This window comes from Jaculus jaculus, chromosome 2 (assembly GCF_020740685.1).
Source record: "Jaculus jaculus isolate mJacJac1 chromosome 2, mJacJac1.mat.Y.cur, whole genome shotgun sequence".
In the NCBI taxonomy this organism is placed as follows: domain Eukaryota; kingdom Metazoa; phylum Chordata; class Mammalia; order Rodentia; family Dipodidae; genus Jaculus; species Jaculus jaculus.
The window spans coordinates 93,465,809-93,483,878 of NC_059103.1; the positions used below are offsets into that span (position 1 = coordinate 93,465,809).

General features: G+C 42.8%; 1 protein-coding gene across 1 annotated transcript; it reads right to left on the reverse strand.

The window, feature by feature from the left end:
- Positions 1-1,379: 1,379 nt before the first annotated feature.
- On the reverse strand, positions 1,380-12,487 carry Gar1 (GAR1 ribonucleoprotein). The gene is made up of 7 exons (XM_045143923.1): positions 12,249-12,487; positions 11,814-12,046; positions 9,581-9,735; positions 9,062-9,121; positions 6,582-6,729; positions 2,683-2,745; positions 1,380-1,684 (listed from the first exon to the last, which is right to left on the reverse strand). Exons 2-7 carry the CDS (start codon positions 12,025-12,027, stop codon positions 1,671-1,673), a joined length of 654 nt encoding a protein of 217 aa, XP_044999858.1. The 5' UTR covers positions 12,028-12,046; positions 12,249-12,487; the 3' UTR covers positions 1,380-1,670.
- Positions 12,488-18,070: the final 5,583 nt, after the last annotated feature.

Genomic DNA, 18,070 nt, shown 5'->3' on the forward strand with positions numbered 1-18,070 from the left:
TAAATATTTTATTTGCAAGAGGGGGAGAGAATGGGCATGCCAGGGCTTGTCGCTTCAAATGGACTCCAGACACACGTGAGTTTGTACATCTGGCTTTACATGGATACTGGGAAATTGAACCAGGGCTGCCAGGCCTTACAAGTGGTTTTAACCATTGAGCCATCCCCTCAGCCCTTTCTTAATCTAAATAAGAGTATCTCCTTCCATCCTTCTGAATCTTTCCATACAGACACCAATTTTATTTGGTGTATATTCTGTATTTGTTTTTATTATACATCTATCTACACAAAAGTGTATTCACAGAAGTTTGAGGTTTCTCCCACTTGTTTTTCCCCTTACAATAAATTTCAGGTAAATGATGCCAAGCCTAACAAATTAATACTCAGGTGGGGTTCACAGCATGTATAAGACTGATCTCCCCTGCTTACTTCAGTTGATGTGCGCTACACTTTGATGTGTACATGATTTAATATTCTGTGGTAATATCAGAAAAGTATCTGGATTCAATCATTTATTCATCGTGTAAAGTCATTAAGATCTCAATTCTCAATGTTAGCAGACCTTTAAAAACAGATGTCATCAAAACTAAATGCAGTCATGCAACACATCCACTAGAGGGCACTTTTGCTCATTTACTTCATCACTCCAAATGACACCATTCTCAGCTGAATATAAACTGTAGGAGAATTAACTCACCTAGCTAGCAAGGAGGGGAGATAAGGTCCTTTGACAGTATCATTACCCCTCTGCTACCAATGTCCTTGATAAACCAAGAGTAAAGTCTCTAGCCCTGCGACTCATCTCAAGGATTCTAAATCAAAGCCATCTCTTCCCATGAGAAAACCAGTTTTCAACATAATTATTCACCGTGTGTGTGTGTGTGTGTGTGTGTGTGTGTGTGTGTGTGTGTGTGTATCCTATGTATCCCGTTGCAATGCAATGAACCAACAAAGGCAGTAAAACCAACACTGAGACATAGTATTATGTTACTCAAGTGAGTGCTAAAGAGCTAATCACTGATGCCACAAAATTTGCCAAGTTCAGTTGTAGTATCTCTACACTGGAAACCTAAACATATAGTAGGCAATCAAATAAGATCAAAACTTTTGCAATTCAAGAAACTGCTATCCTTTACTAAAGTGCCACAGGGAAGTACAGTGAAGGTTGCTGCCCTGCAGCTATATAGCAGGAAGCTCCTTGAAAGGGAGTGTCACTTATATGTATGTGACCTAAGTATATGTGATCTGGTTTTTCTGTTGCTATTTTTTAATATCATAATAATGTAAACAAATCTTGTTTTCCTATCTGTAACCCAGTGAGTTTAAGCTTTCCTTGTTCCTCAGACTTTCAATAGGTGTGGTTCAATAAATACAGTCAAATAAAGGAATAAAACATTTTATTTTAAAAATTCAAATACGCTTCAAATTTTCTTGTCCATTTATTAAGCACCCACAGAGTGCCCAGCACTGTACAAAATATCACAGGCTCGTTTGTGCTCTTTTAGAGCAAACTGACTATTCTGCTCCATTTGTTTTCACATGACACTGACATTTCAGAGCCAATGTAGAATGACATCTTCCAAGACTGTCAGACACAAATTCCAGTCCACAATGGAGCAGACCATGCAGTTAAGGCAGAAGTTAACTGGTCAAGTTTGTTAACTGCCACATCTAATGTCCTCTCCCTGGTAAAAAGAAAATTGAGATGGTAAGCATATAAAATAAGGGTGTTTAACAGTACCATTACTCAAATCTCAAGTTTAAAATCAGCAGCACGTCCTATGTTTAGTACTTTACCTTACCACATTCAACTGCCAATCATACAACTTAATTGTTTTTCCCCCTCTGCTTCAGGAACTCCATATTTAGTTTAACTTGTCCCACAGTTCAGTGATGAACATTTACTTACCAGCTCCACAATTTTTTTTCCTTTCCAACATTTAAGTTGACATTAACCTCATCTACTAAATTTTAATTGGACATGTTATACTATTCATCACTTACCAGGGTTTATTTGGGTTTTGTTTGTTTGTTTGTTTGTTTTGAGGTAGGGTCTCATTCTAGCCCAAACTGACCTGGAACTCATCTGTAGCTCCAGGCTGGCCTCAGAACTCACTACCTCAGCATCCCAAGTGCTGGGCTCAAAGGCATGCATTACCATACCCAGCTATTTGGATTTTAAGTATATATATTTTATGGCTACATTTACTTTATTTAACCATTTTCTGATTTACTGAACAAATAAAATGTAGTTGTTGAAAAGAAATTCTAATTACTAAAGCCTCAAGTAGATTAAAAAAAAAAATTAAGTAGGGACTGGAGAGATGGCTTAGCAGTTAAGGTGCTTGTCTGCAAAGCCAAAGGACTTTGGTTCAATTCTCTAGGACCCACGTAAGCCAGATGCACAAGGGGGCACATGCATTTGAAGTTGGTTTGCAGTGGCTGGAGGTCCTGGCATGCCCATTTCTCTCTCTCTCTCTCTTTCAAATAAATAAAAAATAAGTATTTAATTTTAAGTAGAAGAATGTAAAAATGAAATCATAAATTAAGCTAAAGCAAAGATCAGTGACATACACACACATACATACACACACACATGCTTGCAAAGGAAAAAATAAAGCTTACTCAGAAAGAGAAACTAACAGAGCAGATCAATCAGTTAAGACATTTTTCTCACACTTACCTCTAAAGCCACCACCTCCTCTTCCTCCTCTGAAGCCACCACCTCTTCCACCTCTAAAACCACCTTAAAAAGGAAGTATTTATTGAGTAGTCAAGTTTAAAAAATAAATGTTCATCTTTTAGTTAAGAGAGAGAATAGCCATGTCAGGGTCTCTTGCTACTGCAAACAAACTCAGAAACAGGCACCACTTTGTGCATCTGCCTTTACATGGATGTTGGAGAATCACACCCAGGCCTCCAGGCTTTGCAAGCAAATGCCTTTAACTGCTGAACCATCTCCCCAGCCCGCAGTCTCTTGCATTTTCATAAGCCTATAGATTATATGATTCCTATAGTCATACAGAACATAAATTCATCTATTTAACTTTTTGCCTATGTGTAGTATGTGTGGTATGAAGTATGTATGTAGTATATACACGCGTGTGCAGATGTGCATGCCCCATTTTCACCTGTGGAGGCTCCAGGCAAAAGTCAGGTTGCCCATGAAGACTCTTAGTGATTCTGGAGTTTGCCATCATTTCTTTTCCATGAGTCCCAGCAATTTTCTGGTCTCTGCTCCCAACAGGACAGGGTCATAGATGTGTGTGGCCATGACTAACTGTTTTCCTGGGTATTAAGGAATTCAACTTAGGCCTCATGCTTGTGCAGGAAGCACATGTACCTAGTGAATCATCCCTCCAGCCCACTCATCTAAGACCCTGTACCCACATAAGGTAGATGCACAAAGTGGTGCAAGCATCTGGAATTCATGTGCAGTAGCTAGAGGCCCTGGCATGCCCATGCCCACTCACTCTATCTGCTTGCAAATAAATAAATAAATAAAAATATTTTAAAAGAAATACAGGCCTTGGAAGAGCAAACAGGGGCCAGCAGGGCCATGCAAAGCAGAGGTAGCAGTGGCTACTGCCCTGTCCCCAGATACAAAGAAGAAAAAAAAAAAAAGATAAAAATGGAGAAATAGTAGTTGTCCAAGTACACACAGGATAAACCCCAGAGTACTTTTTAAACAGTATCTCATTTTGATGAATTTGAATCATTTGTTAAAGTACGATTCAGCCTTATTGTTAAAAACAGAAAATACTTCAACTTTTGCTTATAGTAAATAATTTTATTTTTTTATTTTATTTCTTTAATTGAGAGCGAGAAAGAAAGAGGCAGAGAGAGCAAGAGGCAGAGAGAGAGAGAGACTGGGTTCGCCAGGGCCTCCAGCCACTGCAAACAAACTCCAGACACATGCACCACCTTGTATATATTGCTTATGTGGGTCCTGAGGAATTGAACCAAGGTCCTTTGGCTTTGCAGGCAAATGCCTTATTTGCTCAGCCATCTCTCCAGCACCATAGGAAATAATTTTAAATGAACTAGTAGTTCGGTTAGAATAAGGTTTGGCTTTTTTGTTTGTTTGTAATTTATTTGAGAGATAGAGAATGAAAATGTGCATGTCAGGGCCTCTAACTACTACAAACAAACTCCAGATGCATGTGCCACCTTGTGCATCTGGATTTACATGGATACTGGGGACCTGAACCTGGGTCCTTAGGCTTTGCAGGTAAATGCCTTAACTGCTGAGCCATCTTTCCAGCTCTTGCTTTTTGTTTTGTTTTGTTTTGTTTTTTGAAACAGACAGGGTCTCACTGTAGCCCAGACTGACCTGGAACTCAAGAATTCTGTGGTGCTCTATCTCAGCCTCCCAAGGTCTAGAATTAAATGCATGAGCCACCATGTGCTCAAATTTTTGCTTTTTAACTTCTTTGGTGGATGTCTGTGTGTGTGTAGTGTTTGCAGGTGCGTACATGCGCAAGTGCACAGAGGCCAGAGTAGAGCACTGGCGCCCTGTCTATCGTTCTTCCACTTTCCTACTGAGACAGGGTCTCTCACTTACCCTGGAGCTAACATGTTACGGTCAGACTGGCTGGCCAGAGAGTCCCAGTGCTGCTTCTGCCTCAGCCCCCCTCAGGCTGGAGTCACAAGCACGTGTGGCCACACATAGCTTTTAAATGATTAAACTCAGGTTCTTATGCTTGGGCAATTCAAATTATCTCCCAGGCTCTTCGTTTTTTAATCTAAGAACAATGGTAGCAGAGGCGCTGGTTTGCTTGGGAAATGTTTGGCATATCATGTTTACTGTTAAATGAACTGAATATAGATACCAGCTGAGCTTCAGACACTGTGTTCAGTGCTGCTGAGGCAAAATGTTCAGTACATCAGCTGTACTAAATGGATTTCTTTCTGACTGATGACAGTTTTTAATTTAGACTGGGTCTGTCAACCACAGCTCCATCACAAGTCAAGGGCCATCAGCATTGGTAAAAGTTCCTGACTGACATCAGAAGACATGGGTTTAAATTCTGGGTCTGCTAGTTGTTTGATAGTATCAAATTTATTTCTGTCAGATTCCATTTCCTCATACATAAAATGAGGACACTGCCTAATCTCAAAAAGTTTTGTAAATTAAAGAATATACGTGGTTATGATCAGCTCTTAGTAAACAACCACAATATTCATTGAAGGTATGGGGAAATGGTTCAGTGGAGAAAGAACTTGCTGCTCAAACTGGAGTATCCAAGTTCAATTCTCAGACCCTGCATAAAAAGCCAGAAGCCATAGTGTGCTTCTGTAATCTTAGCATGCTGACTATGAATTAAGAGACAGAGGGAAGAGAATTGCCTGGAAGCTTGTAGCCAATACAGCAAAGGACAGAAAATCCACAAAGAAATCCTGCCTCACATGAGGTAGACAAAGAAGAACCAACCTGGCACGTGCATCTCCACACTCACACAAACACACACACAATATTTTTTTCAATTATTCAATGACAGCTATAAAACTAAAGTTCAGTTAAGATCATCTTATACATTCACACAGTACATTTCAGTCAGCAAAGACCATGTAGAGGACATTGGTTTCATAAAATCATAATGGATGTGGAAAAGTTCCTATCGTCTACTAGCACCGTAGAGCAACGCATTACTCACATGGCCACGGTAATTTTGGCATAAACAATAATAGCAACATACAACACATATGATTAAATATAGTACATAATACTGACTGCAAACAACTGTTACTGGGGTGTGTGCTTACTACGCTCTGGACTATTATTTTACAGTATACTGCTACTTGCACAAAATTAACTATGAAACAGTCTGTTGGCAAAAGCAGTATTAACCTCACATATCCAGTCTCTCAATCACATCAAGAAGCCACACTGAGTAACTGACTGTGGTGGTTTGATTCAGGTGTCCCCCATAAACTTAGGTGTTCTGAATGCTAGGTTCCCAGCTGATGGAGATTTGGGAATTAATGCCTCCTGGAGGGAGTGTATTGTTGGGGGTGGGCTTAAGGGCTTTATAGCCAGGTTCCTCATGCCAGTGTTTGGCACACCCTCCTGTTGCTGTGGTCCACCTTAAGTTGGCCAGGGGGTGATGTCCACCCTCTGCTCATGCCATCGTTTTCCCCTGCCATCGTGGAGCTTCCCCTCGAGCCTGTAAGCCAAATAAACCTCTTTTTCCCAGAAGCTACTCTTGGTTGGGTGATTTCTACCAGCAATGCGAACCGGACTGCAACACTGACCCACACAGGAAGATTTGTATATCCACGCACAATGAAACAGCCTAATAGCAACACATCTCTCAAAAGGTATCTGTCATTAAGCTTAAATGACTATACACCATTAAAATCCCCAAGGAAACATGAAGAATCCGAGAGTTTGAAATCCCCCAAGAGGACACCATTAGGATGTGTCTTCTTTTTTTTCATTTAAGAAAATTGTTGAAACAAAAGATTACTACTCTGGGCAATCTGAAGAAAAATAAATATAAGGAGATTTACAAAATTTAACTGTACTGCACTAATTAACTGTAGCCTCAAAATCTCAATACAAAAATCACAAAAACTTACCTCCTCTTCCACCACCTCTGCCACCTCCTCCAGCTCCTCTTCCTCCTCCTCGACCTCCCCTGCCACCACCTCGAGGAGGTCCTTTCTCACCTGGAGGACGAGGTAGAAACCTCTGCAGTGGTAGCAGCTTGTATGGGTCTATGTAGAACTGGAAGTTTAATAGATGTCATTAGTATGACAACTTGAGGGATAGTGCACTGTAACAAACTGTGCTGAGAGTAAAAAAGACACCTCCTTTGAACTACGGATCACTGTCTCTCAAGTACCGTAAGCTCGTGATATCCAAACCAAACTATCTCCCACTGTGTCCTTGTTCTCCACTGTTTTACCCATACCAGAAAGTGCTATCAGCATCCACAAATGTTGAAATCACTCTGAAAGATGGTAAGAACTTTTTTTTTTTATTTATTTTTTTAATTTTTTATTTATTTATTTGAGAGCGACAGACACAGAGAGAAAGACAGGTAGAGGGAGAGAGAGAGAATGGGCGCGCCAGGGCTTCCAGCCTCTGCAAACGAACTCCAGACGCGTGCGCCCCCTTGTGCATCTGGCTAACGTGGGACCTGGGGAACCGAGCCTCGAACCGGGGTCCTTAGGCTTCACAGGCAAGCACTTAACCGCTAAGCCATCTCTCCAGCCCGGTAAGAACTTTTTATGATGTTGTTTGCTTCCACAACTTCAATGGTTAATTACCAATCCTACTGATTTTGTTTCCAACATTTCTGATACGGACCTACTCTTCCCCATCCCCATGGCTTCTACTGATCCAGAATATACATGACTTCTTCTATGTGACTAGTCCTTGAATACAGTACCAACCCCTTGCCAATGTGCTTTCCAGTGTTTTTTTGTTTTGTTGTTGTTTTGTTTTGTTTTTGTTTTTCCTGAGATAGGGTCTCACTCTGGCTCAGGCTGACCTGGAATTTTCTGTAGTCTCAGGGTGGCCTCAAACTCTCAGCAATCCACCTACCTCTGCCTCCCCAGTGCTGAAATTAAAGGCATGCGCCACTACACCTGGCTCCAGTGTTCTTTCAAAGCATGAATTTAATGGCACCACCCCATTATTCAAAAACAATATTAAAACTAAAATCTTAGCTTTTTTGTAACACAAAGCCTAAAGTTATAAAGCTCACAAATTCCCCCTCCCCCAATGGTCTATGCCCAAGGTATATTTTTACTTTTTGGGGTCCTTTAAGTTATCTGATGTCTCAGAGATGCTGCACAAATGTTTTCTCTTTGTGAAATGCACTTCTTCCTCTGCGTGTTGCCTACTGGTTGGCAAATGCTTGCCCACCTTCATCAAATTTTCTAGAACTATTCCTGTTTTAGATTGAATCTTGGGCCCTACTGGAAAGCAACTAGGTCAAATTTCTAAGGATATGTCCTCAAAGGACATCATCTTGAAAGCTGCACCTAGGTAACTCTGAAATGCATCCAGGTATATGAATCTTCCCTAATCAACTTTCAGGCCTCAGCTTCAAAATCTGTTTGCAAAGAAGTCTATAGACTAATTGTGGGCCACTACTGTCTCATGGCAAACTTTTTTCTTCTTCACAGTATATATAATGTTATTGAAGCACCTGTGGAAACCTTTAACACCTAGTTCCCCCAAAATAAATTTTTAAAAATATGTAATTATTTGCAAGCAAAGAGGGAGAGAGCACGAATGGATGAGCCAGCGCCTTATGCCACTGCAAATGTGTACATCTAGCTCCACATGGATCCTTGGGAATCAACTCCCTACCACCAGGCTCCGTAAGCAGGCACCTTTAACCACTGAGCCATCTCCCCAGCACAATTTGTTTGTTGAGACAAGGTCTTATAGTGCAACAACAGCTTACCTGTCTAAACACTAACTTTTTAAAGATTGGTAATATCTGTACTCAGGAGGCAGAAGCAAGGGGACTACAATAATTTGAGAACAGCCTGATTTACACAGAAGAATTCCAGGCCAGCCAGGTACATTACATAACAATAAATAGTGACATTGAGACTATCTTTAAACAGGGAGGAAGGATGTAGCTGGGAAAAGAGCTCCTTGCTCAGCCAGTAAAGCCAGCCTTTGCCATGCAAGTATGAGACCTGCTTTCAGTCAATCCCCAGAATCAGTAAAACATGGCAGCATGTGCTTCTAATTCTGGTATTGTGGATGTGGAGACAAGTGGATCTCTGGGGCTCACTGGCCAGCCAATCTAGCTTAAATTGGGAGCTCCAGGCCAATGAGACCCTGTTTCAAAAAGAGGTGGATGACATACCTGAGGAATGTGGACACCTGTAGCTGTTCTATGGCCTCTGCACATGAGTTCACATATATACAAACATGCATACACACACAAAGGGTTTGTGGAGTCAATGTTATACTCAACATGTCAGCTTAAGAGCTTGATTAGTGCTATACTCAAGGAGTCTCAAGTAGTTATCCTAAGGCGTGCCATTCCCTTCTGACTCCAAGGATCATAAGTAGCACAAACTTGACTCACCTTCTGTAGTTTTTTAAAGGAAGTTGCCTTCATGTTTTCTGACAACTTGACTGAAAAATACTATTTATTTTATTAAGAAACAAAGACATTAATGTGAAAGAGATTAAACTTCATGAATTCATATGCAATTTGATAAATAATATACAGGTATATATAAGAAAAATAAGAAATGAAAAAAAAAAGAAATGAGTTTCCAAGAAATTAAATTTTTCTTTAAAAAACAAAACCAAGACCTTCTGATCCTACAATAAATACTATTTTCATAACACCCTCCTATCCAACACAATCAGGTGGCATTTATCCAAATAGCCATAATTTCTCAACTTTCCAGAAAGCAAGGTTCTCTTGGGCTCATCATTTCTATATATGAATAAGTGCATCCTTACAATCGAATCAGCAGCAATGCTATTTAATTAAATGAAGCCATTCATTTAATCTATACTTAACAGCCACAGGAGGTGGGGGAACACCAGTGAGTTCTTCAATAAGATTACTAGACCATCCAATGAAAAAGGATACAAAATCTCTAAGTTGTCCGAAGATTTCATCAATTTTTCCAATTTGTTCTTTGTTTTCTAAATAAACAGGAGCATTGAAATAAGGCACCTTGTTTTCTTCTGTGGTACATTTACAAACTATATCATCTTCACAGGGATGCAGGAACTCTCCCAATACTGAAACAACACAGGAGAACATGAAGATCTATAGTTAGTTCAAATACTAAGCAACCTCTCTGAAAACATTCTTCCTGACCACTTGGGATTTCCCCATATCTGATCCCCTCTCAGGCAGAAGAGCAGTCATTAACACTGTGGACTTCCTGAGTGGCACTCCACATCACCTGAGCTATGGGTCCTAGAAGAAGGTATTTGCCCCCACTCTGCTTCAGTGCCTCTGTAACACACAACTGTACCCCAATACATGGTTACATGGAACAGCAAATTTCAAGTGCTTAGAACATGCCCAGCATGTTGAGATCATTCAACCCATGAGAGTTACATCATGCCATTTGCAATCTCATTAAGTACCATGCTTCATTCTCATTCATCTTTTTCCCTAACCTTGTTTTCCTTCTCCTTTAGATCCCAATGCCACTACCACGTCTATGCCAATGATTCTTATCTTTACAGAGAAGTTGGAATTTCAACATAACAACCTTTCCTTCTCTCACCAAACTAAATACTTACTATATGTCTGCAAAGCTAACTCTCCATCCATATCACACATGTTCAACGAGTAGAACCTTCTCAGTATTAGCCAAGTTCTACTTAGCTTGTTTCCTTTGACATACTTTCCAAAGGGTATCAAACCTTTGTCTGGCAGACACATTTACCCTAAAATAGCTATAAATGCTTCCACAAAATTCTAAATTCATTTAAACATGATTTGTTTTACAATTTTTCTTGTAACTCAGTAGTGTGGTTCTCCAGAGTAAACTTTATAGATAGCATCCTGTTGCTAGGTCTAAAGTGTGGACACCCTGACTAGAGATGGCTTAGCGGTTAAGCACTTGCCAATGAAGCCTAAGGACCCCGGTTCGAGGCTCAATTCCCCAGGATCCACGTAAGCCAGATGCACAAGGGGACACATGCATATGGAATTCATTTGCAGTGGCTGGAGGCCCTGGCACAGCCATTCCTCCCTCCCCCCCCCCCCCGTCACTCTCAAATAAGTGAATAAAAATAAACAACAACAAAGTGTGGACGCCCCTGCTTCCCTTCCACTTTTTCTCACTGTCACCTTAAGCAGGCTCTTAATAATCACATATGAATTACAACAACAGCTTGTAGGGTGGTCCCTTTGGCTTGAACCACTGTCCCTGCAAGTACCCTGCATATAGACCCACCCACTCTGAATTAAACACTGTTCTTCCTGTCCCCTCTTGTACGATTGTGCTGTGCATGCTATGTATATGCATGTTCGTACGTGTGAGGATACATGTGGAAGCCAGTTGACATAGGGTGTCTTCCTCCATCACTCTCCACCTCCCTAGTACTGAGATTACAGACAGACCACCACTCACCACCTAGAGGACCACTGGTGCTTGGGGTCTGCATTCAAGCCCTCAGCTTACCCAGCAAGCACTTTACCAGGCCCTCTCCTCTTACTTTCCATCCCATCTCATGAATATAATTACTCCCAAATTAGTTAGAACTTTTTCTTGCTTTTTCCCAAGCAATTATTTTTCACTGTTTATTACATCCAATCAATCTCTCTCTTTTTAAGGCAGGGTCTCATTCCAACCCAGGCTGACCTGGAACTCATTCTGTAGCCCAATGTGGCCTTGAATTCTGAGATCCTCCTACTCAGTCTGTCAAATGCTGGAATTACAGGCTTGTACTCCCACACCTCATTTCTTACTTTGTAGTAACTAAAGACATGAGCTAGAGAGTCTGAAAACTTGGCTATATCACATGGGATGACTTACCACTCTATGACTCTAGTAAAGAAACAGTTTGGAATCATTTTCTCATGTGTTATGAGCACTCAACATTGCCAATTATCGCCATCCTTTGGGCCCAAACTCAAGTTCCATCTCTATGATGGATTTCAGTATCCTCCAGCTCTCCTGGTTTTCTTACATGCTACAGTACGATGATGTCAGTGTACTGCACGCCGCACACAGACCTGCCTCCCAAAGTGCCCATGACAAGCTGGCTGGCGCCGTCCTTCAGACCTGCCATCCATCAAGCCTGCTGGTCACACAAACCCACTCCCCAGCCCCTCATCTCCTCCTCTGCAGACGACATACAGACTACACGTTCCGGAGGTCCTTGGTCTTGGCCTTTGTTAAAGCCTCCGCGGCCACCCCCTCGCCCAAATCCTCCTCTGCCGCCGCCGCCGCCTCGGAAATTGCCGCCGCCGCCGCCACCTCGGAAGTGGTTGTTACTGCCGCCGCGGTGGAAGCCGCCTCCTCCGCCACCGCGGTTAAAGCCTCCTCCGCGACCTCCGCCTCGGAAAGACATGCTCTATGCGCCCTCCTGCCTGGGGGGAAAGACAGCGATCTGGCGGCGTGGACGGGCACATCCGAGTCCTCCCGAGCCCACGCCCCGGTGAGGACCCGCACCTGCGCCGGCACGCACGCGGCGAGGCCTCCCTCCGTCCCTCCATCCCTCCTCCGACCCCTCCATCCCCCGTGCCCGGCCGCGCGCACGGCCTCGGATCCCAGGCTTCTGCCGACACTCACCGGCGCCACGTGCACGTCCGGCCCGGTCCCGGCGCGCACACCCACCCGAGGGATCCTGCCGTCGCGCTCAAGCCTCTGACGCCACCCTAACGGCACGGCTTAGTTTAGTTTGGTTTTAAAAGACCAGGCACTCGAAGAAGTGTTTTGCGAAAAGAATCTGTCACGAGCGGACTCGGCGAGTCTAATGTCTTCGTAAACGAGCCCTCGGCGCGGGAAGAGAAACTGTCGCTCCCAATTCCTATCACTAGTTTACTCAACTTCTAGAGCGACAGCGGAAGTGACGTAAAATAACGGCGTCTCCGTCTCCAGACTCCCCCCGGAAGTGCTTGCCGCGTTGCCCTGGGAGATGCTGGCGCCGGGGTTCCCTTCCCCCGCTGAGTGCTGGCGTGTTGGAGTGTGGGCGTGTCCATCCTAGGTGCTCTGCGGCTACTTAACGGTCTGTAGACCGAGCCATGCCGCCTTCCCCGCCGCGTCTGTGACGAGCCGGAGCGAGCGCTGCCCACAAGAGCAGAAGGGTTCTTTCTGATGTTTCAGTTATGACCCTTCGTGTGCTGACCTGTTTATTTTTATTTTCTTTCATTACTGTTACTTGTTATCAGTTATGGAGAGAAAAGCTGTGTTAATGGTCATGACTAAACCCGATGCATGAAGTCCTTGGTTCAATCCCCCACACCGCTTAAACCATGTGCTGTGGTGCAGGCCTGTAATCCCAGCACGGGGAAGGTGGGAGTCGGGGAGATCACAATTTCAAGGCTATCCTCAGCTACGTAATGAATTTGAGGCTAGCCTGGGCTACATGGAGACCCTCGAGTGAAGGAAGAGAAAAGGAAAGGAGAAGGAAAGAAAAAAAGAAAGGAGAAGAAAACAACAAAGACCAAATATTTTAAAGTTTGGTCCCAGGGAGTTGATTCATTTGCCAAATATATTTTGAACACACCCATGGACTGTACATCAACTAATACTAGAATCCCCGAGCTGGGGAGATGGCTTAGCACTTTAAGATGCTTTGCCTGCAAAGTCAAAGGATCCAGGTTCAATTCTCCAGGACCCATAGAAGTAAAATGTACAAGATGGTGCATGTGACTGGAGTTTGTTCACAGTGGTTGGAGGCCCTGGTGTGCCCATTCTTTCCCTCTGCCGTTCGTTCCTTCTCTCTCTCTGTCTCTGTCTCTGTCTCTGTCTCTCTCTCTCAAAAATCAATATATAGAAAAAAAATTAAAAAAGAATATACTAGATTCCCTTAAGCCTCTGATAACTGACATTGGCTTCCCCCAAATCCAGCAAAACTTCTCTCATAATAAAGTGACCCCCAGATAATAAATTTTTAGGTTTACCCCCATTTGATAGTGTTATTGTAAACGAGGTTTTCAGACTTTAGTAAGCCTTAATATGGAAATATTAGGAACTCCAGTATGTTTTCTACTCTAAAGCACAAGCTTCCTGAAGGAGCACACGACAGCAGCTCCACATACAGAGGGAATTTGCCTCAGTTGATAATGGGCCTGAATTTTAATCCCCAGCACCCACATCAAAGCAGGGAATGGTGGCACTCCTGTCACCCCAGTGCTGGGAAGCGGAGACAGCCTAGAGCATGCTGGCTAGTTATAGTCTAGTGAGCTCTTGGTGCAGTGACAGACCCAGTCTGTTACATTACCTTTGTGTAACTGACACAAAGCATCCCACCAAAAACAGGTTATGGGAAGAAAAGGTTTGCTTTGGCTTACAGACTCAAGGGGAAGCTCCATGATGGCAGGGGAAAACAATGGCGTGAGTAGAAGGTGGACATCACCTCCTGACCAACATAAGGTGGACAACAGCAGCAGGATAATGTGTCAAACACTGGCAAAGGGAAGCTGGCTATAATACCCATAAGCCTGTCCCCAATAATACACCTCCTCCAACATGGCTGTAGTTCCCAAATTGCCATCAACTGAGGACAAAGCATTCAGAGCACATGTTTATGGGGGACACGGGGATCAAACCACCATACTGTCTCAAAAGTAAGGTGCAGGGCAATTGAGGAAGACACCCACAGTCAACCTCTGGCTTCCCTGTGCATGCACACCTGCACATACCAAACACATGTGAACAAGCATACACTCATACACACCACATACATATGCACCCAAAAATATTAACACACAAAGAATAAAAATTTAATGCGAAAATGGGAAAATAAACTTCTATTGTGAAAATTATTGCAGTTTGATTTTGAATGAATGCTAATTTTGTTTTATAGGCCTAATATGCATAAAATTCCCATTGTAAAACAATGAAATTTACCTATTTAAGATGAAAATTTCACATATTGTTTGCTATATACATGCTCAATTTTCAGCTGTCCTGGAAATTGTCACACACAGATTTCGTTTTCAATTGCATTAAGATGGCATTTCTCATTGCTCATAATACTTGCTCAATAACAAAGAAGCTTACACAAGAATTTGAAAAGCATAGTAAAATGTTAATCCCTTTCCTATGAAGAGCAGAATGGTTTTCTTTCACAGAAATCCAGAACTTGATAAGAAATTAGTACAGATCATCTTGTGTCCATGGGCACTTCACTTCTTTCAAAGGCTCCAGCTGAGAATGTTCAGGGAAAGGGACCCTCCTCCACTCATAGAGCTGTGTCAAAGAAAATGCTCTTCGGGTTTTGTTCTGTGATTTTTTCCAGTGGCTTTCAATAAAACATGATGCTGCTTTGTTCTCAAGCCCAAGCAGAAGCATTGCAGTATATCTTTTTACAATATGACTTTTCCAAAGATCCAACATTTCCATTTATACCCAAGAAATTTATCACTGAGAAAAAATATTCTCTCTAGGGTCTTGAGGATACCTGTCCAAAGAGTTCCTGTGATGAAAAATATGTGGTAAGTGCTTCTAATCTCATCTGAGGCCCACTCTGTGGAGGGAATTCATGCCTGACACTGAAAACCTAGTCAAAAGCTTATGGCTGGGAGGAAAAGATATTATTGTTGTTTGACTACATGGATGTGTTCTGTCCACCAAATTGTCCTCTAAATACTTTTTTCGTGCACATATATTAGTGCTGCTCTGATGTTTGGTTAGAGAAGTCTCCCTTTTGAGATTGTTGTGACTACTGGGGAGACTAAAAACTCCTCTTTGTGCTGAGAAGTAACAATTGAGTGTTCACCACTTAAAGAGACAGCTCTATTAAGCCATCCAGTGGCTTAGGGACTGTAGTGGAAGAGGTGGCAGAAAGAATAAGAGCCAAGGAATGGGGAGGAGTGCTTTGGAACAGCTGTCTCCCAGACATGAAGTGGCCATTGTATTCATGACCTCACAGCTGGTATCATTATACATGCAAAACCTGCATAATATTGGGCCCACCAACAGGCTATTGTGGATGATGGAGAAAGGAAAAAAAGGCATGAATATAGAAGGGAGTGTTAGGAGAAAAGTGAGGGTTAAGTGGGGGGGGGCGGGATTTGTAAATTTTTATTTATAAGCAGAGACAGACAAAAGGGAAATGGAGAAAATGGGTGTGCTAGAGCCTCCAGCTGCTGCAAATGAACTCTAGATGCATGTACCACCTGTGCATCTCGCTCTACTTGGGTACTGGGGAATCAAACCCAGGTCATTAGGCTTTGCAAGCAAGTGCCTTAACAGTGCCATATCTCCATGCCCAGATTTGTAAATTTTTAATATTTTTTAAAAATTTTATAAGGTTTTTTTTTTTTTTTTTTTTTTTTTTTTTGTTTTTTGAGGCAGGGTCTCACTGTAGCCCAGGCTGACCTGGAATTCACTATGTAGTCTCAGGGTGGCCTTGAACTCATGGCGATCCACCTACCTCTGCCTCCCGAGTGCTGGGATTAAAGGCATGTGCCACCATGCCCAGCTTTAGAGATATTTTTAAAAGGAAGAAAACTGCCTGCTGAGTAGGCTTGTTGCTATAGACACCCTTCAGCTTAATATATTTGGCAGAGTGTGGCCTACTATTTTCTGGGAAATATTCCTACAACTCACTTCTCAACTTGAACCTGCTCTTAAGAACTGAAACATTGTGCTGAGATGATGGTTTAGTGGTTAAAGTACTTGCTTGCAAAGCCTGGTGGCCCTTATGGATGGAAAGAGTTTATTTTCCAGTACCCATGTAAAGGCAGATGCACAAAGTGGCACATGCATCTGGAATACATTTCCAGTGTCAAGAGGCCCTGGAATTCCCAGTGTCTGTCTGTCTGTCTGTCTGTCTGTCTGTCTGTCTCTCTCTCTCTCTCTCTCTCTCTCTCTCTCTCCCTCTCTCTCCCTCTCCCTCTCCCTCTCCCTCTCCCTCTCCCTCTCCCTCTCCCTCTCCCTCTCCCTCTCCCTCTCCTCTCCTCTCCTCTTTTTTCTTCCTCCCCTTCTCTCTCACACATAAGTAAATAAAATATAATTTTTAAAAAGAACCAAAACCTGCATTTGTTTCTCTTAGTATGCAATAGATTACGCTGACGCTTAGTGAATTAAACCAACAATCATTGTCGTGAATAATTTCTCTAGGTCAGGAATTCATGAGTGTTTAGCTGGATGGCTGTAATGTAGAGTCGCTCATGAAGTAAAGCTATGGACAAGGGCTGCAGTCCTTTGAAATCTTGACTAGGGTAGAAGGAGCCTTTCTCAGGGTGCTCACTGACATGCCTGGGAACCTGATAGTGTCCAATGGTAAGACACTGCAGGCCCTTGCTACATAAGCCTCTTTACAGTATTCCTGAATATTCTCATACATAGCAGTTGGCTTCCTCCAGCACAAATAATCTGTCAAGTCACAATACTTATGCTTGTGCAAGGGGATGCTCTCTACATTTTCAGTGCATGTTTAAAGCATTCTTGAGTTAACAGGCCTGTGTTTGATCAGTTCTATGGTTTGAATATGTAATGTTCCCCACAGGCTCATGTGGTGAACATTCGGTCCCCAGCTGATGGCACAGTTTGGGGAAGTGTGGAAATTTTGGGAGATGGCGCCTAACTGAAGGAAGTGGAATCTCCTTTGGAGATCATTCCTGGTCTCTGGTCTTGTCCTTTCCCCCTGACTCCTAGCCACTGTGAAGCCACACTCTCCCCACCATGATGAGCTGAAAACTCAGAAACTATGAGTCAAAATAAACCTCTTGCCATTTTAAGCATGTCAGGTATTGAGTCTCAGTGATGAGGTGGACTAATACCATAACAAACATTTCTGAAGCATCATCCAGAACTTGTGTTTTTGTTTTTGTTTTCCATTTTAGCACCCAAAGTTTATGACACCAGAGTTCTCTCTCTCTGTTTCTCTTTCTCTCTCTCTCTCAATTTTTTGAGGTAGGGTCTCGCTCTAGCCCAGGCTGACCTGGAATTTACTACATAGTCTCAGGCTAGACTCGAACACATAGCAGTACTCCTACCTCTGCCTCCCAAATGCTGGGATTAAAGGCATGTACCACTATGTCCGGCTCTAGACCTTTCTTACTGACTGTCATAGCTACCTTCTTGTTACTGGGACAAAGCAACTAACCAAAACCACCTGATGGGTGGAACATTTATTTTACCTGATAGTCTAGAGGGGGAGTTTCATGGTGGCAGGGGAAAGCATGGCATGAGCAGAGACTGGACATCACCTCTGCCACAGCAGGTGGAAAACAGCAGCAGAAGAGTGAGTTGAACACTGGCAAGGGGGAGCTGGCTCTAATACCCCTAACCATGCCCCCAAAATGTACCTCCTCCAACAAGGCACCACCTCCAAAATTATTACCAACCAGGGCCTAGCATTCAGAACACGTGAGTTTCTGGGGGACATCTGATTCAACTATCACACTAACAGTGATTTAAAAAGAAGTTCTTTACTCTGG